This window comes from Pipistrellus hanaki (genome assembly GCF_964339955.1).
Source record: "Pipistrellus hanaki genome assembly, chromosome: 11".
Taxonomy (NCBI): domain Eukaryota; kingdom Metazoa; phylum Chordata; class Mammalia; order Chiroptera; family Vespertilionidae; genus Pipistrellus; species Pipistrellus hanaki.
Window position 1 is genome coordinate 15876915 of NC_140513.1, and position 26704 is coordinate 15903618.

The 26704-nt window shown below is 39.2% G+C and overlaps 1 protein-coding gene across 4 annotated transcripts in view; it reads left to right on the forward strand.

Annotated features, from left to right (window-relative positions):
- The window catches only part of ECPAS (Ecm29 proteasome adaptor and scaffold), a 94071-nt gene extending 73283 nt beyond the window's left edge, over window positions 1-20788 (forward strand). For all 4 annotated transcript variants that reach the window (XM_084898157.1, XM_084898155.1, XM_084898158.1 and 1 more), the window contains 17 exons: window positions 165-212; window positions 923-1044; window positions 2545-2695; window positions 4413-4478; window positions 5902-5991; window positions 7334-7400; window positions 7944-8035; window positions 8115-8181; window positions 8367-8558; window positions 9158-9366; window positions 10098-10141; window positions 10238-10430; window positions 12085-12223; window positions 14639-14744; window positions 14949-15037; window positions 18492-18563; window positions 20504-20788. In XM_084898157.1, coding sequence (XP_084754283.1) covers window positions 165-212; window positions 923-1044; window positions 2545-2695; window positions 4413-4478; window positions 5902-5991; window positions 7334-7400; window positions 7944-8035; window positions 8115-8181; window positions 8367-8558; window positions 9158-9366; window positions 10098-10141; window positions 10238-10430; window positions 12085-12223; window positions 14639-14744; window positions 14949-15037; window positions 18492-18563; window positions 20504-20643 — 1887 coding nt within the window. In that variant the 3' untranslated portion in view covers window positions 20644-20788. The remainder of the gene's footprint in view (window positions 1-164; window positions 213-922; window positions 1045-2544; window positions 2696-4412; window positions 4479-5901; window positions 5992-7333; window positions 7401-7943; window positions 8036-8114; window positions 8182-8366; window positions 8559-9157; window positions 9367-10097; window positions 10142-10237; window positions 10431-12084; window positions 12224-14638; window positions 14745-14948; window positions 15038-18491; window positions 18564-20503) is intronic.
- Window positions 20789-26704: the final 5916 nt, after the last annotated feature.

Below are 26704 nucleotides of genomic sequence, written 5' to 3' on the forward strand. Positions count from 1 at the left end.
GAAATTTGTTTCTTGATGGGCAAAGATCCTAACAAGGCACTTTTTTTTTTTGCCTAGAATTGAAGTAGGACTTTTCCCACTAACCTGTGTAGACCTAGAGGCAGTTATTATGCACTGTGGAAGGAAACTAACTTTTATGATGCCAAACTTTTCTCTTTTTTTAGGAATCTGTACGAAAAGCAGCAGAACTAGCTCTGAAAACACTGAGCAAGGTGAGAACTCTTATTTTATATGGGGGGAGAAATGGGGCAGGGTTCTAGTGACTTAGTAGAACCATGATAATGACTCATTTTTTACCATACAAAATGACATTTAGTTGCAATGTAGTTGGCATCATGTTATAGTTCACTGTTCTTACAATGAATGTGAAGCTGGGTGCTATTACACTAGAACGCCTATTAGGATATCTTGCTAGACTTTTTAAATGGTGAGCTTTTTTTTGGTCTTTATATAAAGTCTGACTTTTATTTGACCGTGAAGAGCAAGGTACTCATTTAGATTAAGCAACATCTATCTTTTCTCTTTATTATTGCTGTGTTTATATGTCAACCTGCCTTTCATTTTTATGAGATTGACAAGCTCTTTGAAACTAGTTTCCCACTTGAACTTGATTTTGTGGCATATCAGAGATTAATTCATTGTAGGTCATGTTGTTAAATATTTTCTTATAAATTTTTTCATTTTATCTTTAGTAGTTTCCTATTTCACAAATTGGAAGACCAAAGCTTAGAAAATAAAGTACATTACCAAATTTTCCGTTTAGTTATTGCAGACATAGGGCTTAATCCCAGTTCTCATTCTTCTGTTTCTTTCTGTAGTGTCATAGACAGTGGATTCACTCATCCTTTTCTATGGATGTGGGAAGTAGGAAGTGTTGGGTGAGAGGTCAGTTTCACTAATTTTCATACTCTTTGTGCGTGAGGTTTGTGTGAAAATGTGTGACCCTGCCAAAGGAGCAGCTGGCCAGAGAACCATCGCTGCCCTTCTGCCTTGCCTTCTGGACAAAGGAATGATGAGTCCTGTGACAGAAGTTCGAGCCCTCAGGTGTGAATCAGCTGATGAAATGAATATACTGGGTTTACTTAGTTCTGTGAATGTTTTGATTTTAAAGTGTGGAAAGTGAAATTAGGAAAACCCAAGGTAACCCAAGAAAGAGCATTTATTAAAAAGCCTAGAATATATTGTATTTGCAAAATATGTTTATACTTGCTTTTAACTTGCATTTTGCCTCAACCTTGAGAAGAGTGGTTTTTTTTTTAAAAAAAACTTTCATTGACCTTTGTGCCAGCAAGCACATTTTCCTGTTAGGCCATGAGTCCTTGGGAGCTTGCTTGCTATCTAATAATATTACAGAGCTTACTAGTTTTAAAATAAACTTTACCACTTACAGTAATTGAATATTAAAAGAATACACTCACAGTTTGATCTATATGGTCATTTTAAGTTGAAATTAACAGAATGATTCTAGTTTGTATTTTTTAAATTTGTTTTTAAACTAGAATACTATTTAGGAACTTTATTCCATTTTTATTTCACTCTTAAAATTGATAATACCAACAATATTTCATAGTTGATGAGGCAAAGTCTTTTAGGAGTGATAAAATTAAGACGTCATCATTTTGCTGTCCTCAGTAAAATAATCTAGGTATTGATTTTTTTTGGCTTCTAAATCCACTGGTAAAAGGTTGATGGGGAACTTTATAATAGATGGTTCAGTCTAACCAAACTGGAATCCACCGTCACTCTTAACAGCACAGGCAAGGAGCAGACGTGTGCCTTCTGATGTGCTGGGACAGGACACATACACCACCACCCATGAAAGATTCTGTTTTTAAAAAATTGAACCTGAACTTGACTGAGTCTGCAGATCTGTGTAAGAGACAGAGGAACATGTTTAGTGACACCATCAGGATACAGTCAACAGCTGATAAGAATTAAAAGAAAGTCCATGTGCCTTCTCAGGCGGCTCTCTACAGAGGACAAATAAATGATTAGAAACAGAGAAGGGAGGTCACTGTTAAAAAGATTAAAGAACTGTAGCGAATTGCCACGTGTGGATGGGCCCTGGATTCGATTTCAATGAACTTAAACACAGCTGTGAAACAGGAGTTTGAATATTAGGTGATATGAAAAAAATTATTAATATTTTGAGTGTGAGTTGCTGTTTTGATTATGATAAAGTGTCCTTGCCTGTTTGTGATACATACTGAAGTTTAGTTAGAGAATATGCTTCAAAATAATACAATGGCAAGGGAAAGAGTATGTCTGTGGTGTGTATTACGGTAGAGATATAAGTGAAGTAAAGATTGTCAATTGTTGAACTGTGTGGAGAATACCTAGAATTTAACTTAAAATTTGCTCTATTTTCATATATGTGTGAAAATGTGTATAATACAAAGTAAAAATAAAAAATAGTGCTAAGACTAGGCTCTATAACTAACTGAGTATATTCTTAAATGTAATACACTGCAAACATCCCCATGATTAAATTTGTAGGCTTATTGTTAGTATTATAAAAAGGACTGTGTTTTCTTGTGTCTGTAGCATTAACACTCTTGTGAAGATTAGCAAAAGTGCAGGAGCCATGTTGAAACCACATGCACCAAAACTCATCCCAGCTCTGCTAGAATCCTTAAGTGTGTTGGAACCCCAGGTTCTCAATTATTTGAGTCTCCGGGCTACAGAACAAGAAAAGGTGAGTTGACGACACAGGCATTTAGGTAAGTGCCATGAGAGAAGAGCCCTGTGAAGGCGCTGGGCCCATTGTCCTTAGACACACAGGCCTTGCATGGTGCTTTGACCACTCTTGGTGCAGCTCAATTACTGTAGCCACAGGGATGCCCTTTTACAGGGGGCTTAGGGAAAGGACTTATATACAGTTTTGTGAGTCAGATGAAAATGACACTTCCATCCAAAAAATGCATTAACGTTTATATAACACAGTTTTTGTCCCTTTGTTTATTTTTTTAGAGGTTGGGTCTATACTCCCAGAATCCTTTTATGGATCACTCACTCCTACCCTATAAGTAAAGAGAATTTGTATCTAGACTTCAGCATAATCTAAAATTACTCTGCTTTTTAGATTTACTGAGATTTTTAAAAATTAGCATTTTTAAATATTACAGATTAAACATGTTATGAAAAATGAAAACTATACAAAGAGTATAAAGTAATTCCCTGGGAGTCCTCTTTCTCCTAATAGCACAATATTATTTCCTGAAGAATACCCACTGTCAACAGTTTCCTGTGTCTTAAAATTCTTTTGTAGTCATAGGTTATAAGACCAAACAAACACACTAATCTTAAAATAGAATCAGACTGTGAATGTTGTTCTTCAGCTTGCTTTTTGTAATTAACAAAATATCATGTTTATGTATGAAGATCTATTATATTCTTTTAAATTAATGCCTAGTATTTCATAATGAGATGATTTTGAATTTTTGTAGGAGAGATTTTGTGGCATCAAACATTATGAATGTTCTATTTCCTCCATATCTTAAAGCCAACGTTGAATGATATCAACCCGATAAGCAAGAATTATTGTTCTAATTTACACTTTCTTATTAGTGTTGTCCATTTTCTTTTCATACTATATTAGGTATTTTTATTTTTTCTATGAATTGTATGTTTCTATTCCATACCTATTTTTGTACTTGACTTATTTATTTTTTACATTTGTCTTTATTTATTAAGACAGAGTGCCATGTAGGTTGTAAATGTTTTTTCTCAGTTGACTATTAGATTTTTAATTTGCCTATGCTATGTAATAACTTACTGTCTTTTTCCTGGGTCTCTAATATTGCTGTTTCTTCTCCATTCTTTTATCAGTAGTCTTGCCCCTTCCCAACCTTAGAGGTGTTGAGAATTAGGAAATGTAAATTCTATTCCAGACTTTGCAGCTCTGGACAAGTCACTGCCTTATTTTTCTTTTTTTATTATGTCTGGATAGTATTAACCTTTCCTATAGCATAGCTATTAGACTAAAATGCCATTGTAAATGAGAAGGCTTTTTATAAAGTTCAAGCAATAAATGTATGAATTTTCTTATTGCTTAGATACATTTTTTTAAAAAACCTTAGTTGGAAATTTACTTAGTCTGTTCCTTTATTTAGTGGATGGAGAACTTGAGGCTCCGGAAGGCTGGATGACTTGCTCAGAGCCTTACTATGTTAATTTATGAGGGCAGTTAATGTCTAAATATTGTCTGAATTTCTCACCTGTAGTGAGATGCTGCCTCTACAGGTAAATGGTTGAATGTAGGAATTAGAATTGGACTTATGTTTGACTTTGTTATATATATATTATTTTTTCAAAAGATTCTTCAATTTGGCATAAAACCCTTTTATGGGAGTGTATAGAGGTTCTTCTTAGTTAATTGAATGTGCTAAGTGATTTCAGTTTCTGTTTTTTAGGCTGCGATGGATAGTGCTCGACTCAGTGCTGCCAAATCCTCTCCCATGATGGAAACAATCAACATGGTCAGTGCCTAATGTAATGAGAAAGTTTAAGTGTGTTTGCTTACCCTAGAGTGTAATTGTTCAAAGTTTCTAGGTTACATTAAATGAAATAGAAATTTAAGGGACAGTCAAACAGCTATTGTGACTTCAGTTTTTTCTTAATATAGTTCTTTCTTCTTTTGTATTACTAAATGGAATAAATTATTTTCAAATACTAGAATCCATTAGTCCAGAGTTGTATTATAGGAGAACAATATATTAAAATATTTCTGTATAGATCTAAGTATCCTTTGGCCTACTTAGCAAGATTCAGATTTTTAATATATATATGTATTTTATTGAATTTTTACATAAAGGAAGGGAGAGAGATAGAGAGCTAGAAACGTCAATGAGAGAGAAACATCGACCAGCTGCCTCTCACATACCCCCCTACCGGGGATGTGCCTGCAACCAATGTACATGCCCTTGACCGGAATCGAACCTGGGACCTTTCAGTCCGCAGACCGACGCTCTACCACTGAGCCGAACCGGCTTTGGCAAGATTCAGATTTTTGTCTCTGCCTTAGCATTGTCTTTGGGAATCCTGGGGCAGTGTAGGCAGGACATGTTCAGTGAAGCAGGCAGCATAAAGGCAGGGGAAGACACCTGAGCAGTATTGATAGGTTTTTGTTCTTTTTAGTCATAGGAAGGGATTTGCAAAAAAGAACTGCTTAGCGCTTAGTTCTGAGTCCCTGGACTCGTAGGTTAGAAGTCGCTGAAGTCACTGAAGTTGTCTCTGTTGTGCATACCTGGAATGGTTAACCCAGAGCTCATGAGCAACTAGAAATAATTTTGTTAAGCAGATCACAAACCTGGACAGAAGAAGGAGATTTTTTTATGGTTTACTGGGAGACCAAAGTTTAGTCTAAGGATGTTATTCCTTAGTTGGATTATTGGGAGGAAAAGAAAACTTAGAGAAATAGGAATGGTTAGCAAACACCTTATAGATGTGCTCATTAATAGTAGAATATACTTCATTGCATATAAAAATATATAGTGTGGCAAATCTGCTAAAAAATCAACTTTAATGAGATGGATTGGTAGGGCAGACCCACTGAAGACCAGCTTTAATATATGTCCTTACACTGAACATGGACTGATAGAGGAAGAAGGTCCAGCAAGATCCTTTTTTGTTGGATAATTGTTATCGATTCTCTCCTTTAGAAAAATCAGTGTTTTTCATGGTTTCTGTTTCATTTGTAATGTTGAAGCACTGAATGGTTTTTGTTTATAGTACATTGATGGTTTTAACTTTGAAATTGGAGCAAGATCAAAGTAGCAATTTTTCTCCTTCATGTCAAATCCAGTGGGTACTGGATTTGATTGACATGGGCAGTTTTTAATTGAAGGTGTGATATGGGCTTTATTTTCTAAGGTTAACTTTATATTTATTCTTTTCCAAAAGTGCCTGCAATATCTCGATGTGTCGGTGCTGGGAGAGCTAGTTCCTAGATTATGTGAACTTATCAGAAGTGGTGTAGGTCTTGGAACTAAGGTACGTAAGTGTATTTTTCACAAGAGTAATTCTCATGTGTTTAGGCCACAAAAATATAAAGCCACATGTTTGAAATTCATATTTTTATAAAACCCATTATTTCAGGTTAACCAGTTTGTTTTTATGGTTGCCTTAATAAATTAAGACATGTAACTAATTTAGGAAACGACATGTGACTTAATATTGTCCTTTCTAGTGGAGTCATTTCTGTCCCTTGGTTGCTGGGTACATGCCCTCTAGGTTCCCATTCATTATCACTTATTAATGGAAATGCTCATCCATTAATAAGTTATCAGGCATGGTTGTTTTTAGGTGGTGATTAGCATTTTTCACAGCACTCAGCAGGTATTGGATAGGAAAATGTCTTTCCAGGATTTTTCAAGGATCAGACCTTATCCCTACACTCTAAAAACAAACAAGTCACTTTTTTCCCCTCCTGACAAAATTAACACTTGCTTGCCTTTTAAAAACTTTCGTATTTATAGATCAGAGGCAAGTTAAAATTTGTCCTAAGGTTACCACCCAGAGATGATTGCCGTGAATATTTCCAAGTGTTTCCTTCCAGGCGCTTTTTCGTGCATGTGTCTTCCACAGTGTCTTCTTTAATGGCCATATGATATTCTGCTGTGTGGCTGTCACATCACTTATTCATTCATTTATTTATTTGTACATCATTTATTTTAATCCATAAAGGAACATCTGGTTTGTTTTCAGCTTTTTTGACATTAAACAAAGCATGTTATGAATGTCTTGGGACACATGTGAAGCTATTTCTTTTGGTTAAATTTCTAGAACTGGAAATGTTAGAACAAGGATGGACAAGATGACATATGTTGCCCTCCCAAAATATTGAATCAGTTTTCTTTCTTTTATTGGGGGGGAAAAAAAGTGTTTGTTTTTTTTTTATTGATTTTTAGAGAGAGAGGAAGGGAGACAGGGATAGAGAGAGAGACATCAATGAGAGAGAAACATCAATTGGCTACCTCTTGCAATCTCCTACTGGGATCGAGCCCGCAACCTGACATATACCTTGTTCGGGAATTGAACTGTTGACCTCCTGATGCATGGAATGATGCTCAATCAATTGAGCCACACTGGCCAGGGCCAGTTTTCTTTCTTAATTGCAGTGTATGAGAGCACCTATTTTCCTCCTGGAGGTTTTGGGAAAAAAATCTCTGCATGGCTAATTTAAAATAAAAGTTTTCCTCTTTCCAGATTGATTCATGGAGGGGCTGTTAGACTTTGTATACTTTATTTTTAAATCTTCGACACCCACCTAAAACAAAGGGTTTCAGAGCGCCGTGACCATCAAATTTAGACCTTTGCCTTTGTAACCCTGTAGGGAGGCTGTGCCAGTGTCATTGTGTCATTAACTACTCAGTGTCCCCAGGACCTAACACCTTACTCAGGTGAGTTTGTCAAAACTGTGTGTAGTGATATTTTTCTATGGCCATGTCTTGTGTGACAAGATTAAAAAATAATAATAATAATTATCATTCCGACATGCTTATGATCCTGGATGCTTTTTCTCCCTCTTCCTTTATCTCTTTGTTTGCAGGAGTAAAGGATGATCAATTTTAGCAAGTTTTATAAGTGTTTGATTATTTCTCAGTGGTAAAGAAGGTGAAAGTATCTGTCATCCTGTAGGATTTGTGTACTGTATAGCTCATTTTATGTCAGCAATTTTCTCTTCTTACATTGGCCTTAGGTGGGCCTAATGAACTTTTTGTACCTAGCTTTCATTTTTTTCAACTTTCTTCACACTATTTCAGACATAGATTAATTTTAAATTTTATAGCAGGCAAATCGACAGTACAAATATAACATACAGGGGCTCTAAACTACCCTCTAAATCAGGTATTAATTGCAGGATTAGATTTGTTTTGGTTCTGGGGACAGAGCAAACCCTTTGGTCAACCAAGTGCCAAATTTTTCTTCTTTATTTCTGATAGGTAAACTTATGAGTGCTCTGCTTAGTGGCCTGACAGATCGGAACAGTGTAATTCAGAAATCCTGTGCATTTGCCATGGGCCATTTAGTTCGGGTGAGTTAAATTTCTTGCTCAGTTAAGTGATTATACTTAGATAATTATACAGCATGACAGTATTGTTTCTTTTTTTCAGACCTCACGGGATAGCAGCACAGAGAAACTCCTACAGAAGCTCAATAGCTGGTACATGGAGAAAGATGGTACCTTTTAAATATTTATATTATTTTAAGTTTAGATGTAAACAACCTAATCTGGTTTTATGTGCTTTGCTAGGAACATTTCGTATTGATTTTACTGTGGCCCATATTGAGCAATAGTCTGTTTAGTTTAGTTACCCTTAAAAACAGTATCATAAGGATTGTGTGTTTTTTCTGCTTCTCTTCAGAACCCATCTACAAGACCTCTTGTGCTTTGACTATTCATGCTATTGGACGCTACAGCCCTGACGTATTGAAGAACCATGCCAAAGAAGTTCTGCCTTTGGCATTTCTAGGCATGCATGAGATTTCTGACGAGGAGAAATCAGAAAAGGAAGAGTGTAACTTATGGACTGAAGTGTGGCAGGAGAATGTTCCTGGTTAGTAAACAGTACCTAAGAATTAAACCTATTTTTTAAGAATACAGCTGGAGTTTTTACTCACATTTTTTATTCATAAACTCCTGTAGCTATTTTCCCAGGACCTTAATAGCATGTGTCCCGTTTGCTTTTGAGCCTGTATCCCAGTTGCTAAGTTCTCAAGGTTGACGCTCAGAGCTCTCCTCTTTCCTCTCTCATTGCTGCCCCTGTGCGAGAGTAGAAATGTTGTCCCAACAGAGTAGTTTTACTTATTTTAATTGAGAGTGAAGACTGATTTTATGTTGCTCTAGAGTAGTGCTTCTCAAACCCTCTCCCTTTTTTTTTTTTTTTTTTTTTTAACCTGGATGCGTGCATATAAATGGAATGAGGACTGTTGGCATGATGCCCTCATGTACATACCCATGTACATGAAGTCCTGCAGTCACAACACCACCTGCTTTCTCTCCCTATTACAGAGTGGCATGATGTAACCATTGAGAATCACTGCTTTAGACTGTGGTCACTGACTATCTTTTCAGACTTAGGAAAGAAAAAGCAGTAATTTAAAAAAATTTTTTTTTCACTTAAAAGTTGCTTTAATTTTGCTGTTTGTAACCTAGGTTCCTTTGGTGGCATTCGGTTATACCTGCAGGAGTTGATTGCTATTACCCAGAAGGCTTTACAGTCTCAGTCCTGGAAAATGAAAGCCCAGGGTGCAATTGCTATGGCATCAATTGCAAAACAAACCAGCTCCCTGGTACCTCCGTATCTGGGAATGATACTGACCGCACTGCTGCAAGGTCTCGCAGGAAGAACATGGGCAGGGAAGGTAAAGGAACCACTCACGCCCTGTTAAACCTGAGGTCTCCTTAAAGATGATGACTTCTCTTTCATTTCTCACAAAAATTAGAATCTGGTTTTGTGAGACATCAGATGGATTGTTTTTGTGAACCAGATTTTCAAAGTGCAACCCACGTGTCCTGAATACTGCATAGTAATGCTGGAGATTGATTTTTACTTATCTTGTTCAGCTTTTTAAGATAAGTCTTAAACATGACCTCATGCACAGATCAGGATTGAGCATATGTGAAACTGAGTAGCAAGGCAGGCTGTCCAAACCTGGATTGGAGGATGCTCATCTCTGGGCCTATGAATTAGTAACAGTCATTTTTACACAAGGGCGGTTGTAGGATACAGTGAACACTCAGCGGGGAAAATGAGATTGTGGCACCATGCAACAGTCTACTTGACGCTGTAAATGTCAGTGGTGGCCAGTGCAGTACCACAGAAGAAGAGCTGGACTAGGAGCGGATTAGTGCTAACTCCGTGGTCCACATTTCTGTCCGTGTGACCTTGGGCAAGTCAGCTCTCCAGGCTTTATGAAATTGAGAGAAAGACAGTTATTCTGCATCTGTGGTGTACTTATTAAACAGTAAGAGCCTAAAGATAAGAAGACTCTGGTTATTTTTCGTTGTCATAGTTATGAAATTGTAGTCATGGTGCAAAGAATGTAAATGACACATATGTGCTTAATAGCACCCTCATTTTTCAACCCCTTAGGAAGAACTGCTGAAAGCCATTGCCTGTGTGGTGACAGCTTGCAGGTAAATGTTCTGTTAGTGAAGATGCCATTTCTTAAACTGAAGCCGAGAGTGGCTGCCTTTATTAACGGTTGTGATGCTTTTGTATGGGTCCTGTAGCGAAGAGCTGGAAAAGCCTGTGCCAAATCAGCCCAGCACAAATGAAATAATCCAAGCTGTTCTCAAGGAGTGCTGCAAAGAGAACCCCAAATACAAAATTGTAGCAGTCAGCTGTGCAGCAGATGTCTTGAAGGCCACCAAAGAAGACAGATTCCAGGAGTTTTCTGACATTGTCATACCTCTCATCAAGAAGGTAATGACCACCTGTATCTTCTCAAGTATCTGGTTTCTACTTCAAAAATTAAAAAGACTTTTCTGTGTTCTGTTTGCAAATTTTATTTTAGGATTAGTGTAGCTACAATTAGCAGAAAATCATTGCCCTCATGCCCCATGGTGTAGCTACATTCCAGACAGGTGATGGCAAAGCTGAAGAAAGAATGACGGATCAAAGTAGGCATGTCAGTGCTTTCTTAAGGAGAGTTCCTGGAAATGCTGCCTGGCATTTTCACTTCTGTCCTGTTGGCCAGTACTTCGCTGAAATCTGGCTGCAGATGCATTCTCGGTATCCATTAGTCCTCCATGGGAGAAGGGGACAGTGATTAGCTTTATTTTATTTATTTTTAAAAAATATATTTTTATTTATTTCAGAGAGAAAGGGAGAGGGAAAAAGAGAGAGAGAAGCATCAATGATGAAAGAGAATCATTGATTGGCTGCCTCCTGAATGTCCCCCACTGGGGATTGAGCCAGCAACCCAGGCATATGCCCTTGCCTGGAATCGAACCCGGGACCCTTCAGTTCACAGGCTGATCCTCTAACCACTGAGCCAAACCAGTCAGGGCTGGTTAGCTTTATTTTTAAAACAAAGCAGAAAGATGAGCTTATCGCAGGGGTTTCGACCTGCAAGCCAAGAAACTAGGTTACAGGAGTGGATATTGGAATGAATGGTCTCTATCATACAGGGTGGAGCAAAACTGGATTTCCAGTTCATATGGAAAATAATACAATAATTAGTGCTAATATAAGAATAATCTCTCTGTTTTGTGTACTCACAACTATAAACATACTTCTGCCCCACCCTGTGGTTAAAATAAGCTTTGCCTTTGAACTTGTGCAGAAGCCCCCCCCCCCAGCCATGCTAGAATGAAGATAGAGAGTTGAATATGTTACTGTTAATAGCCTCTGCCATATATTGGGTCGGGGGGGTGGGGGGAGCACACAGAGTTTGATCCAAAACGGACTTTAGTTTCATTTGGAAAATGAAGTACTTGTTTTTAAAGAAATAGGGTATAGTTTCACTATTTTTTGTGAAACATGAAAAATTTTAAATAGCCTTATTTCTTGTGTTACTTATTTGTAATTGTTTTCTTTGAGTAAAAAGGCTATTTAAATAATATTATCTATATAATGGATTTGAAAGAATTATATTTTGAATTGATGATATTTCAAGCTAGCTGGATGAGTCACTTACCAACCTGTTTCCTTATTATAGGAGTTTGGATTTAGTTCATGGCCAAGTTCTTTCACATTTAATTCCATGATTCTAATGCAAGTATTTTTATGTAGTGCTCAAAGTACTACATATACAGTGTTTGTTTTCCACTTTGCTTCAGATTTTCTTTAAATGATTTTCCAGAACATAATGCCAAGACATAAGACCATTTATAAATACGTACTTTTTTGAAAATCCTCCAAGTGACTGATTCAGCTAGCTCGAAATATCATCAATTCAAAATATAAGTCTTCCAAGTCCATTATGTAGATATTATTTAAATAGCTTTTTTTACTCAAAGAAAATAACTACAATTCTTGGTTAACATCTCCTACTTTGGCACCCTGATTATTTTAATAGTAAATCTGTAACTTTGAAAAAAATTACATTATTCTTTCCTTTTTTGGTATGTCCTAGAACTCTCCTGAAAGCATTGGAGTCCGGACAACCAAAAATGAAGACGAGAATGAGAAGGAAAAGGAGGTGCAGCTGGAATCCCTGCTAGGAGCCTTTGAGGGCCTGGGCAAAGCCTGGCCCCGAAATATGGAGACTCAGCGTAAGCACCAGAACCTGCACTCGAAGAAGTGCTATAATCAGAGGTTATTAATGAGAGCAGAGATGTTCTTAGCGACAAGTTATTGTTTCTTGCACCTTCTGACTGATTAATAGAATTATCCAACACAAATTTTACTCCTCCATTGGCACATAATCCTATTGTATTAGTTTGCTAGGGTTGCTGTAACAAAGTACCAAAGACAGGTGGCTTAACCAACAGAAACTTGCTCACAATTCTATTTGAGATCAGGGTGTCAGTAGTGTTGTTTTCTTTTGAAGCCTCTCTCCTTGGCGTGTAAATAACCATCTATGTCTGCGTCCTAATCTCTTCTTCTGAGGATACCAGCATTATTGGGTTAGGGCCCACCCTAATGACCTCTTTAAAGATGCTGCCTCTCAGTACCGTCATTCTGAGATTCTCAGGGTTAGGACTTGGTTATGAATTTGGGGGAACGCAATTCAGCCCTTAACACCCATGATATAGATCTAGTTCGACTGTAAAAAGAATTATTTTACTCTTCTTTGTGATACAATTTGCTGAGCAATCTACAGAATATATTAGTGGGGTTTCTTCATCTTGGAAATTAATGGTCTTGTAAGTAAACAAATCTTTAATAAGCAAGTGAAATCTCTGTTTCACTGAGAACCTTGAAACTTTTTGAGAGATTTTCAGAATTGGACGTGTATTTCCAAAGGGTTAAGTAGATGAACAAACAGTAAGTTAGTGCAGACTGGGGCCTTGAACTTGGGAATTAGGGTCCTCTGAAGTTTGCCTTCTGTTAGTTTCTGTAGTGTTTTCCCCCCAGACACCTTAATATGTTTGAGTGTTATTAAAAAAGTATGTTCATTATTTGTGATTGGATGTGTCTGAAATCAGATTTAAGATTGTCTTTGAGCCTTGCCTTTTTTATGTGAACTATGAAAAGTGTATTTGCCATGTATAGGAAGGATTTTCCAAAAGATACGTATTTATAAATGGCCGTATGTCTTGGCATTATGTTCTGGCCTGCAGTGGAAGTCTCCTTTTTTTTTTTTTTTTTTTATGCCATTAGGGATACTGACTTTTTCTTGAATAAGGTAGAAAAAGTAGTCAATTTATATAAAAAGTAATGGCCTGGTGCATAGAAAGGAAATTAATTAGAAGAAACATTCATGTAGTAATTACATTATTGCAAAAAATTACATGTCAAAATAGCATGTATAGATAGTATTATAAAATTAAAACACGCATGCAATAGGCACCAGCGAGAAGTTTACATGCACGAGTCAATGTTTACTTTTTAAATTGCCTGGGCACATCAGTCGGACAGACAGATGGTTGGTCACTTAGCCTTTTATCTATATAAATGATACTTACCCAAAGCAGTTTATTTTAGTGTAAGGCATAGAAATATATATTCATTTACCAGTTATTGAGGGGAAGGCTGAGCCTTTGAGAATCGAACTGTTACACATTGACTTCTCGTACATCTTACAAGGGATCATCTATAATTTCTGAGTTTTTTTTAAAAAAAATATATATTTTATTGATTTTGTTCAGAGAGGAAGGGAGAGAGATAGAGAGTTAGAAACATCGATAAGAGAGAGTCATCGATCAGCTGCCTCTTGCACACCCCCACTGGGGATATGCCCGTAACTAAGGTACATGCCCTTGACCGGAATCGAACCCGGGTCCCTTCAGTCCCCAAGCCGACGCTCTATCCATTGAGCCAAACCGGTTTTGGCTGAGTTCTTTTTCTTTATTGTAGAAAAAGAAGCTAAAATCTCTTATGCAGCAATTCCAGTGCAGAATTCTTATGGATTTTTACTGCCATCTGTCAATCTAAACTAAAAATAATGACTTAATGTTGACTTTATACACCTATTTCATCAGTTAGTGTACTATTAATTATATAATTGTAATTGCAAGTGCAGTTGGTGTGATTGGTTTGGGAGGAGAGAGCTGATGCCTGTTGGTAAGCCCACAGCGTGCGGAAGCTCCCGCGTGTCCCCGGGAGCTCCCGCCTCCAGAGTTCTGCTTTCTTGTCACTCAGGGTGTTCTACAGGGGAAGGGACTGTGGTAAAGATTCAGTGTCAGCTCCTTGGAGAAGGATACTGCTTTGAAAGTGAACATTTATAAACAGTTTTACGGGACCTTCTTGGGAGAAGTTCTGATCAGGGAAATTTGTTTGGGAATTGGACACAAAGTCAGCTTGAAGTTCTGTTTGTTTGTTTTTGAAATGTCATGGCTTTAACTAAAGGTATTTGTTGTTTTATTTTCCTCCTCCCTTTTTTTTGTCTTCCTATCTCCCACCCATCTCTGCCCCTCTGTTCCTCTCTGTTTCTGTCTCTGTCCTTCCATCTGTCCCTCACTCGCTCTGTCTTTTGCTCCTTCACACGCCCTGTCCTACTGGTCCCATTCTGTCTTTCTTCCCAGGTTGTTATCGGCAGGAAATATGCAAATTGATGTGTGACCGGCTAAAACTCAGCACCTGGAAAGTGCAGCTAGGAGTCCTACAGTCAATGAATGCCTTTTTTCAGGGGTAATTTGCTTCATAGTTCATTTATTTTGTCCTTTTCCCCCTTAGCATTTTATATGTAATCAATGAAATTTAAAAAAAAAATTAAAACTAAATGCTAGAATGACATCATAAAGTGATACATGCAGATGGAAATTATTTATGCCAGAAAGGTTTTGGAATATTTCTTAAAACTGATATTTGTGTCTTGCTTTCTGATTTTTATAGATTAATGCTTTTGGAAGAAGAATATGCAGATCCTGAGGCTTTGACTGAAATTCTCCTTGAAACTTGTAAATCAATCACATATTCTTTAGGTGAGTGTGATAAACTGACATTGATAAGGGGTCCTGATTTTAAAGGTCAGGGAGTTAAGCTTCATATATTTCCTACTTTGTGCTAGGAACTAAGTTTATGGAACCACTGAACTATCCTATTTAATATACTCTGTATGCCCAGACTGATATATATCAACCCGGAACTATAATTTAGGATTTTAGCTCCTAGATTAGAAAAACCTTTGTGATAAGAGTTTTTTAAAAAAACTTTTACTTGAAAATACTTTCAAACTTACAGAAAAGTTGCAATAATAGTACATATAGCGCACATATGAGTGAAATCATATGGTTCTTTATTTTTTCTGTAGGACTTATTTCACTAGCATTATATTCTTCAAGGTTCATCCATGTTGTCGAAATGGCAGTATTTTATCTATGGCTGAGTAGTATTCTGTTGTAATATGTATGTAATACATCTTCTTTATTCAGTCATCTGTCGAGGGGCATTTTGGTTAGTATTTCCATGTATTCACCACTATGAATAATGTTGCAGTGAACATAAGGATACACAAATCTCTGGGAATAAATGTTCTCAAATTTTTCAAGTACATACCCAGGAGAGGGGTTGCTGGGTCATATGGTAACTCTATTCTTAAATTTTTGAGGAACCTCCATCGTGGCTGTACCATCAGCAGTGAATGAGGGTTTCTTTTTCTCCATGACCTCTCCAACACTTATTTTACTTGTCTTGTTATTAATAGCCATTCTAACAGGTGTGACATGTAGTTAATGAAGCTAAGCATGGTTTCATATATCTGTAGGCCATTTGTATGTCTTCTTGGGAGAAGTGTCTTTGGATTGCTTGTTTTGTTGTTGTTGAGTTGTATAATGTAAAACTGAGAGCAACAAATGAACAAACAAGACAAGCAAAAACTCACAGCCCCGGCCAGATGGGTCATTTCAATAGAGCATCATTTCCATATGCCAAGGTTGTGGGTTTGATCTCTGATCAGGGCACATGCAAGAATCAACCAATGAATGTGAATGTATATGTGGAACAATATATTGATGTTCCCCCACTCCCTCTAAATCAATGCAAAAAAACACAAAACAAAACAAAACAAAAAAACAAAAACAAAAACCCTTATAGACACAGACAATGGGGTGGTGGTTACCAGAGGGAAAGGAGTGTGGGGGAGGGATAGTAAAGTGTAAAGGGGTCCAATATATGGTGACTGAAGGAGATTTTACTTTGGGTGGTAAATATAATACAATATACAGATGATGTATTATAGAATTGTATACTTGAAAACCTATATAATTTTCTTAATCAAACCCACCCCAATAAATTTAATTTTAAAAAGCTAGCAAAAACAAACAAAAACCTGAGCTCAATGATTTGCCAGGCTGAGCTCTCAGACATGGACGACGCCACCCTGGGGGCAGGAAGGTTGGGCTGCCATGAAGAAGGGTGACTTTCTCATAAGCCTGTGCTTCCGTTTCCCTCCTGTTTCATGCTGAGGGGCCCAGTCAAGACATTAAATAAAAATAGAACATATAATATCTATATATCTTTTAAAAATATATATATATATTTTTACAGAGAGGAAGGGAGAGGGATAGAGAGTTAGAAACATCAATCAGCTGCCTCCTGCACTCCCCTCACTGGGGATGTGCCCACAACCAAGGGTACATGCCCTTGACCGGGATCTTTCCGCAGGCTGACACTCTATCCACTGAGCCAAACCGGTTTTGGCTACCTATATATCTTTTAACGAATGTTACCTGTTAACATTTTGCCCTTTTTACTTAAATCATTACTTCTATATACATATTTTTCTTGAACCATTTGAAAGTATTGTTTACATCACACCCCGTTACCTCTAAATTTTTCAGTGTGCATTCTCTTACATCAGCTCAGTACAGTTAACAACTTTCGGCAGTATACCAATGATGCAATTTAAAAAATCAAATTCTTTACTGTTCATGGTCTAGGTTTTCTGTTGACTTGTAATGTTTTTTATAGAATTTCCCCCCTCCCCTCCATTGAGGAATTTCAGTCCGGGATCATTTATTGAATTTAGTTGTTATATCTTTTTATTCTTCTTTAATCTGGAACACTTCCTCTCAGCTGTTCTCTGCCCTATATGACAGTGACAATTTTGAAGAAAAGGCTTTCCCCATCTTTTTTTAATTGGAGGGTTTCTCATGTTTCCTCCTGATGAGATGCAGGTCATGACTTTCCAGTTGGACACTCCCTCCATAAGTGACGTGCCTCACATCAGGAGGCACACAGTGTCCATCTGCCCTCACTGGCGATGTTAATTTGGTTATCTGGTCAAGGTATATTCAGTTTTCTCTACCTTCTAGTTATTCCCCCCCACACACCTTCCTTGTATCTAATAAGCAGCCTGTGGGGAATACTTTAAGACCATTTAGGTAACCTGCTCTTCTTTACAGCTGTCTGGGGAAGACACGTGAAGCCATGCAGGCGTGCTGCTCCTCTGCAGAAGGCCTTCTAGACCTAGCACACGTCAAGGTTTCTTCCTGAACCTGCTTTTACTGAGATGGCTTTCTAACTCCAACCTCCCTCTCTTTTACCTTTTGATAGTTGGCATCCTCATAAGCAAGATCCTACCTCTCCCTTCCTCTAGTATCGATACTGATTCATGGATTCCTTTTCTCCCAGTTGGTTTATAATTAATTATTTTTCTTAATTTGTTACTCATATGGTCACAGATTTGGCCAGTGCAGGCTCCTTCAAGCTGACTCCTGTGTCCTCTTGACAGGTCACCATCATTCTTACAGGCCCTTCTGTACTTTGTAACAGAACAGGATGTTATAAGCTCATCTTGTGCTTTCCTTGCTGTGAGTTTGGTTGTGTTAATCTTTTCGGTAGACAATTTCACATGAACTAGATGCTGTATCTAGAGCAATGGTCACCCACTGGTGGTTCGTGAGGTCTGAAAGGGTGGTGACAGCTGATTTAGAGTAGACATTAAGGAAGTATGTTTTAGTTGTAATTCTTGGAGGTGGCATGCTTTTGGATAAAGAACTGGCAGTGAAGAAACTGGTCTTTACAGGTCTCAGGCAGGTGTCTCTGATTTTGCCTTCACCCTGGGTCGTGTAATGTTCTTTGTTAATTTGAGGTCATGCAACCTAAAGACCCTTCTTAGGTATTATGAGAAGATGAATATGTGTTCATCTTTTGAATTCCCACTTCTAAAATGGGCCCTTTTAAATCTTGCCATTTGGTGTGGTGATTGATATATTTGGCTGACATTTTTTTTAAAGTAAGGAATGTGGACACATAGCACATTTCAAGTATTTAATGGTAGATTACTCGGAAAGGGAAGCTTACTTCAGAAAAGGTGTGTCTTACCCTGAATTTGTCATTTCTTAACATCTTTCAGTAACATTAACTTAATCTTGGAGCTTTTGTTTCAAAGATATACAAAACAAGTAATGTGCGTTATGTGATTTTTTTTCTTAGAAAATAAGACGTATTCATCTGTGAGAACAGAAGCTTTATCTGTGATAGAATTACTGCTTAAAAAGCTTGAAGGTGAGTTCCTGATAGTTCTGATTGAAAGCTGGAAAGCCAGAATATTTTATGGCATATGTTTTAGAAATTGTTTTATTTTCTGTTTTTAATAAGCATATACTCTAAATTACAAATTAATACACACACACACACACGTCTAAGTGGGATAGACAAAGCTAAAACCCTTAAATTTTATTAAAGTGTTTAAATTTTATGAAGCTGTAGTTATCTTAGAATAATAGTTTTTGTTTCCAGTATGAATCCTGATTTAACCTTGGTTATTACGGCACATGGTTGACAGGGCGTAGAATAGCTCCCTGTCCGCATGTAAATAAACAGAATGACTCACTGAAAAGTGGAGTTGGGAAAGCATTTTAACAATTATCCACCCGAGTCATTTAATTTGATAGCATTTTCTTAATCCTATTTTTCCCTGTTTTCCTTTTTTTAACCTTCTTATAAAGATTTCTTCTTCTTTAAAAAATAAAATATATATTTTATTGATTTTTTTACAGAGAGGAAGGGAAAGGAATAGAAAGTTAGAAACATCAACGAGAGAGAAACATCGATCAGCTGCCTCCTACACACTCCCCACTGGGGATGTGCCCGCAACCAAGGTACATGCCCTTGACCGGAATCGAACCCGGGACCCTTCAGTCCGCAGGCTGACGCTCTATCCACTGAGCCAAACTGGTCAGGGCAAGAAGATTTCTTCTAATGGCTGTGGTGAAAGAAAATATTTTTTTTCAGTGGTGTATCTGTTACTGATTTTAAAGGAGGCCTCTTTTTTCTTTTTTCTCTTTTTTATTTTGTTTTATTATTTTAACCCCAGGGAATGGGGAAGAAGGAGTAGTTTTCTCAGGTCCTGTATATTTGCAATTTTTACTTCTTTATTTTTGCTTAGCATTTAAAGTACCTCTCCTAGGGCTCCATAAAACAGGCTTTTTAGATTCATTAACACTACACACCTTGTAATTCCTTTTTTCTTTGTTGAAATGAAAGAGCAAGCCCCCTCATCAGATCATTGAATTTGCACTGTTTGCCAAATATGCATGAATGTATTCTAGGTGAATAAAATGAGGCTAACTGGTGAGGTAATGGGCCAAAGTGGCAGAACCTCACAAATAAAACTTAGGATCTTTACTTTGAGTTTCTCTGATGCTCCCCTTAAAGAAAGGATTAGTAAATTGTGATCTGTTGAAACTTACTGTGCAATTTTGAAATTTGTTTAAGATTTTTTTAACTGAACAAACATCTATACTACTAATAAGATAATAAAAAGATAATATGCTAATTAGACCAGATGTCTTCTGGATGTCCTTCTGGACAAAGCCATGTGGGTGGGGGCTGAGGCAGAGGTGATTAGGGGTGATCAGGCCAGCAGGGGAGGGCAGTTAGGGGGTGATCAGGTAGGCAGGCATAGGCAGTTCGGAGCATCAGGCAGGCAGGCAGGCAGGCAGGCAGAGGTGGTTAGGAGCAATCAGGCAGGCAGGCAGGTGAGCGGTTAGGAGCCAGGAGTCACGATTGTGAGAGTCCCGGATTGGAGTGGGTGCAGGCTGGCTGAGGGACTGCCCACCCCATACACGAATTTTGTGCACTGGGCCTCTCGTATCTTATAAAGAGGCTTTAAGTATTGTTGATGATCTTTTGGTCACTTTGTGCTTTGCCTTGATACTTCCTACTTATCACTTTGCCTCAGCATCCCTAGATGCTTTTCATCTCATTAATACTGGGGGCAGAGGATGGGACTCCCTGATACGCTCTCAGGTTATTGTCAGTAATTAGGATTTGAGACAACTGCTGAACCTGTGATCATTGTATCCTAAGTTGTTATCAGGTGGTTACTTTGCATTTATTTTGGGGGCGTGATATATGGAGGAGAAGCAGAATGACTAGTTTGTTTTTTTGTACTTGCTTGTTCTATGAGGAATCTTTTTTTTCTTCGTTCTCTTTCGATTCAGAGTCTAAACAGTGGGAAAGTTTGACATCTGAGTGCAGAATGCTCCTGATTGAATCTTTAGCCACTATGGAGACAGACAGCCGACCTGAGCTGAAGGAGAAAGCAGCATTGCTGAAGAAAACACTTGAAAATCTGGAATAATTTAGAAGTGGAAGAAACGAACAAGTGCCATGCTCATTGTGATGAAAATGGTGGTATTCTTTGAAAAACCAAGTGGGAAAAGTAAAGATTAATCTGTAGCATGCATCATTCCTTGGCTGAAATAAAAACAAAAAAATGCCTTAAATTTTGTTCCTTATTAGCTTTATTTTATTTGATGTTTTAAAAGTATCTGGGCTGAGTGAGCTTAATGAAACATGAATGTTTGAGAGGTGGTTGTTGGTAAAACTAATGGAAATAGTTATTAGAGATTAATGTTGTAGAGAAGCTGGATTAAAAACATCTCAGAACTGCACCTACATTGAATAAAGTTATTTCAGGAAGGGGCTCTGTGATCAGTTGAACCCCCTTGCTTTACTCCTGAAGGATGGGCTGTGTGCTGACAGAGCTTCCTTTCTGAGGCCTGTGCTAAGGCCAGAACCCAGGAAATTTTCTTTTACAACCTTCTGCCAATCACTGCTAACCCTGACCGACCAGAGAAACAAGAACTGAACTCACATCATTGGATTCTTGAAATTCATAAGCTGAATGTTATTTGTTTAGATGATTGGTTTTTAGAAAGTAATTGTTTAGCACTGTTCTTTATGGGTTGAGAGGGAGAATTTGGTCTCCATGTGATAGTTCTGATTGTCTTTTTTTTTTTTTTTTTTTATCCTTTCCTGAGGACATTTTTTTTTTTTTAATTGATTTTAGAGAGAGAGAGGAAGGAAGGAAGAGAAACATCAATAGGTTGCCTCCTGTACACGCTCCAACCTAGTATTGAACCCCAAACCTCGGTATGTAACCTGACTGGGAATTAAACCCAGAACCTTTCAGTGTACAGGATGATCCTCCTACCCAGCCGCACTGGCCAGGCTGATTGTCCTCTTGTCACAGGCAGATTCAGTTAGGTTAGGGCAAGATTGATCATTCTGTCTGTGGTTGCTTATTTTGTAAAACCCAAACCAACAATGAAGTCATGACTGTTGATTTAGACCATTTATAATCTCAAAACCATAAAAGCACCTTAAAATTTTATACTCACTTTTATGCTAACAGTAAGACTTTAGGATAGAAAGGAAAGCATTTTAATTTGCCATCTGGGAATAACGTGTCACCGTTCAAAGTAAATAATTACAGCTTCCTTCCCTTCGCTGCTCATGCCCCTGCCGAAGGCTGTAGGGTAAGGGGAAAAACAAGTTTAACGAAGGTGTTTTAGGTAAACTGAGAACACTAGCTCACCTTGGATTCCAAGCACAGAATTGCTTTATACTCAGTATTGCCCTTTACTGACATTAACACCAGTGTTAAAATATCATGCTTATTTTTGGTGTGGTTTCTATTGAGCAATGAATGTATTTCAAAATTTCTTGACTGTGACCAAGAGTAAAAATAACTTTCACATTTGACCCGGAACAGTGTGTGTGTGTGTGTGTGTGTGTGTGAGAGAGAGAGAGAGAGAGAATATAAAATCGTTAACTGAAATAAATATCTTACTATGTGTGATATACTTTGATCCCCCCCTTCACCTTTACTGTTTGAAATGCTCACTAAATTTATTCCCTGACTCATAAATGGGCTGCTGTTCACAGTGTGGAAAGCAGTGCACAGGTAGTGCCTCACCTTGGCTGTGTATGCTCTGGGGTTGCTTCTGATTTGGAAAGGGGTTTACAAAGAAAATTTGTGTGTTTATTTCTGAAGCATGTTCTTAGCTGATAGTGAATATAATTGTGAGCTTTAGTACATCATGAGTTTTAAGGAACCTATCGTGAACTTCCACTTGAGAAGCCTTTTGCGTTAGAGAAAAATCAACTTCGGATGTTTTTCAGAAAGCTTATGGCCTCACAGTGTTCTCCTGATCAGTCCTCTTCCACCAGGTGCCCTCTGACTTTCATTTTCAGCCCCTGGGACGCTGTTCCCAGGCAAGAATGCAGGGGAAGCCAGGTGTGACAGAAACGGTGTAAGGGCAGGAACTGTGCTCTCGGCCCATACGAGATGTTAAAGCCTCATCAAAATTTATGCTTATAACGTTCTGTTATTCAATATTGGGAACTTCCCATGGTGCTGAGAGCGGTGCTAAGATGCTTGAACCTTAGTGCTTCGTGCTAGTGAATTAATTTCTGTTAGCTTTCTAAGCACATTTCTAATTTATATACTTAATGCCTTCATCAACCAGCCCAGTCATCTGCATGAGCAGTGCTGAATGCTGGTCTCCCAGTGCAGCGCGCCTGTACGTGTGTGTTCATATTTATGTAAAAGGTGAAGAGCAGTGTGTGACTGTGGAGTGCTGATATTGGTGAGCAAATGGAGGAAGGACCCGTGCGTGTTTGTCTTCTGCCTTCATTTTCCAAAGCTCTCTGGAACTGGTTTTTGTAATCCCCCCCCCCCCCCGAATATTGTACCACTTGTCATACAAGCGCCTGATTGAGATAGTCCAGTTACTAAATTCCTTATTCCTGGAGTAAGTACACTATAGATACATCTTCATAAATCTACCAATACACGGAAAGGAGGTACCTGAAGTTTGGCAGTTGGTCAAAACAATGACAGTAGTATAACATTGTCTTTTTGGTGGTAAAAGAGCAGCAGTTTCTTTAATGTTTGTGTCCAATTTCTAATTGCGGTGTGTCTGCCTGTGATCCAGTTTACCTGCACACTAAAGCGGACTGCCACCAAGCCCCCTGGCTTTCCCCTGCCATCCTTTCCTTGTGTATTTACTAAGAAGAAAAAGAAGAAAAAAGCCGTGACCGTGTTATCTAGTAGCAATCGCACTGTGTGAACACTGTCTGCCCCTCGGGGGAGTTTCTGTCGGCGCCCCTACCATGTATCCATGCTGCTTGTGAAGTACAGGGACTTAACTCTGACCTTGGCGCTCATTGTAATGTACAAACTGTTGTTAATGGATATATATGTAACAGATTTTTGTATTTTATATGCAAAGTCTTCATAGAGTCCTCTGCAATATGTACCGGGCTAGCTAAGCATGTGACGGTCTTATTTGAGAGGAAAATCCTACCCATGCCCAAGAAGGTGTGAAGTAAATAAAAGCTGCATGACCGGTTCTCCTGAAGTAGTGCATTGATTTTTACTGGTTCTCTAGGAGACGAGTTTAGCTTCTGACATATTTGGCTAGTTATACTTGAAAAACCGAAAAAGGCCCAACAGCCTGCCTCTGCTTGGCTGCCTCTGCTGATTCACCATTAATCCCAGAGTCTGGCTGGCGTCTTTTGAGACATCTTGGGAGAAGTCTTTATGGGCCTCTCTTTATGTTTGTGCTCCCTTAATCCCATCATAAAATGTATAAAATCTGAGGGATTAAAAAAAAAAAACACCACCACATTTAAAATTTATATTTTTATAGGTTTCAGAGAGGAAGAGAGAGAGAGAGACATTAACTATGAGAGAGAATCACTGATCGGCAGCCTCCTGCACACCCCACACTGTGGATTGAGCTCACAACCCAGGCATGTGCCCTGACTGGGAATTGAACCGTGACTTCCTGGTTCATAGGCTGATGCTCAACCATCTGAGCCATACCAATGGGTGACCCTTCTATCATTAAATATGGGCCCTACTTTCCTGTTTAACATGTGACAAATCTAGAAATCATATTCCCCTCCCACTCCAGAATTGCTGCTGTTTTTGCTTCCTGAACTAATTCTGTAAAGTCTCAATTCTTTACTGTATGAGCCCACTGAGGCCTCTGCTCCGTTAGCTTGGCGATCAGGTAATGATTGACATTTTCTTAAATTTCCTGTACCCGTAGTTCCCCTTTCTGATAACTACTGTTCCTTTAAAATCCAAAGCTCTGTTACCCAAGACGGTTGTGCTTATGTGATTTTAATTGCTTTTTGGGGAGTAATAGTGGGAGTAGAGAATAGCTATGACCAGCCAACAACCTAGAATTCCACATGAGATAGTCACTGTTTTTAGAATATAAGGCTAAGACCCTTAGCTTTCCCTGGTATTAGGTATTTCTCATTGGCTAGTTTCTCTATTCTTTTTGGTCCTCAAGATTTCTGAGCCTTCTCCTGTCTTCCTAATACCTTCACTCTCCTCTCTCCCAGGGTCCCAAGCCCTTCTAAAGAAGCCGGGAGTGAACTTTAAAATAGTATAACTTCATTAGTAAATAGAATAATTGAGTTATCTTTGTTAAAATCTTTTCCCATTTGAATGAGCCCAGGCCCTGCTTTCACTATAGCACAGACCTCCCCAGGTGTTTTTCTAAGTAAAAGCCACATAACCTGGAGGTGAGATGCCCCTCGTTTGAAAGGTGAAGTGGCTGAGGTTAGGTTATTTTGATTTGGGGAGAAATGATTCTGAAAACCTTCATCTCTACCCTCTTGACAAGAATTAAAAATTTTTGTTTATTGATCAAAATAATACATGTTTAGAGGTGCATTCTAAATTTTACATCAGGATTCATTTAGCTTATTGGTTATAACGTTGCTGCTATAAAATTTTATTGTTCCCATCATATCTACACAATTCTTGTCAGTCATTCCACTACCTCAACATGTTCCTGTAACCGACAATGGAATCTTTTCTGGGTCACTATGTTTCAACTAGCTGTTAGAAAATCATTGAATTGTATTCATCTTTTTATTAGGCAACTTGACTAAACTCTTGCTGTGAAACAGTTTTAACTTATTCCCTTTGGATGTAAAATCATATAGTTTGCAAGTGATCATTTTATTTCCTTTTCTTCCATACCACTGCCTGTTATTTCTATTTAATGTCTTAGTGTCAATCTTCTAGCAACATTCTTGCTGCCTGGTGATGGGAGGGTTTATTACTGAGCTTTAGGATGACTGCCCTGGAATGACGAGAAGAGGGCGGTGCGGGCGGGTCTGGAGGCGCCCGGGGGTCTGTCTGCCACGCTTTGCTGAGCAGCTTCGCCCCCTCATGGTGGATGAGGACCGTGATGGCTGCCCCTAACCCCTGGGACCAGCCGGGTGGGGAAAGGGCCCCTGCACAAAGCGCTGAGGCCCTCCTCCCCAGGGCCTGCCGGACAGCCCACGTGTTCCTATTGGACCCCACCCGGTCCCGACCACGTGCGGGCTCATTCCTGCACCAGCTGCGCCCTCGGTAGTGAACACACCGTGATCCGCGGTGGCGGCGGCCAGGTGGCCGGTCCACTCGGCCCCAGCCATCCAGGGAGGTCAAGACAGAGAAGCGGAGGCCTCGGACATCCCCTGCAGTCCTGTAGGAGCAGCCTTGCTCAGTGCTCTGAGCTGGGAGGTCCCGTGGGGGGTGAGTCTCACCTTGAGGGTCTCCTTGGGGCGCGCAGGCACCTGGGCTGCGGGCCATGCACGCGCCCACCCGCCCAGCAGCCCCTGGACGTGTTGCTGCTGGAAACCTAACGGCCACCTGGGGGCAAAGCGGAGGGGCGGGGTGCTGAGGCCTCGCCCAGGCCCGGGGACCCCGGGGCCCCAGGTACGGAAGGTGGTGCCCATTGCACAGCCGCCCCGGGACCCTGGGGGCCCGCCCGTGTGCCCATGCCCCATTCCGCCGGTCCTGGGGGGGCAGAGGCCGACCACAGGGCGGGCCCCCACCCACCTGCAAGTTGCTCCCTCTCCCTCCTGCAGGTTCACTGCACTGTCGGAGGGGACGGTGGAGGCATGTTGCCCCGTTAACACTGAGAACAAGGACATTGTCTCACATAACATGGCAGGACATTAGGGAGCTCGGGAAACCCCATGGTCCATGCAGTATTGCCTCTAATCCACAGCCCGCGTTCAGGGCTGGTCTGTTTTCCGGAAGTATTCGAGTTTTGTCTTTTGTCCCATGTCCTCTCCAGAGCTCATGTTCTCCTGGCTTAGTGACGCTCAGTGCTGGGTCACGGCTTGTTGCTGTCTCCTCAGTCTCCCGGAACATTTCTTTAGCTTGTCTGTTCGTTTGTTTCCTGATTTTGATTTTTGGGGGTAGAAGTTAGGGAGAGCTAGAGGTTGGTTAGTTTGCACAAAATTCCTCAATTTAATTTTGTCTGGTTTCCCTCATAATCAGATTCAGGTAATATGATTTTGTTGCTGTTTCCTCCTCCTCCTCCTCCTCCTCCGTTTTT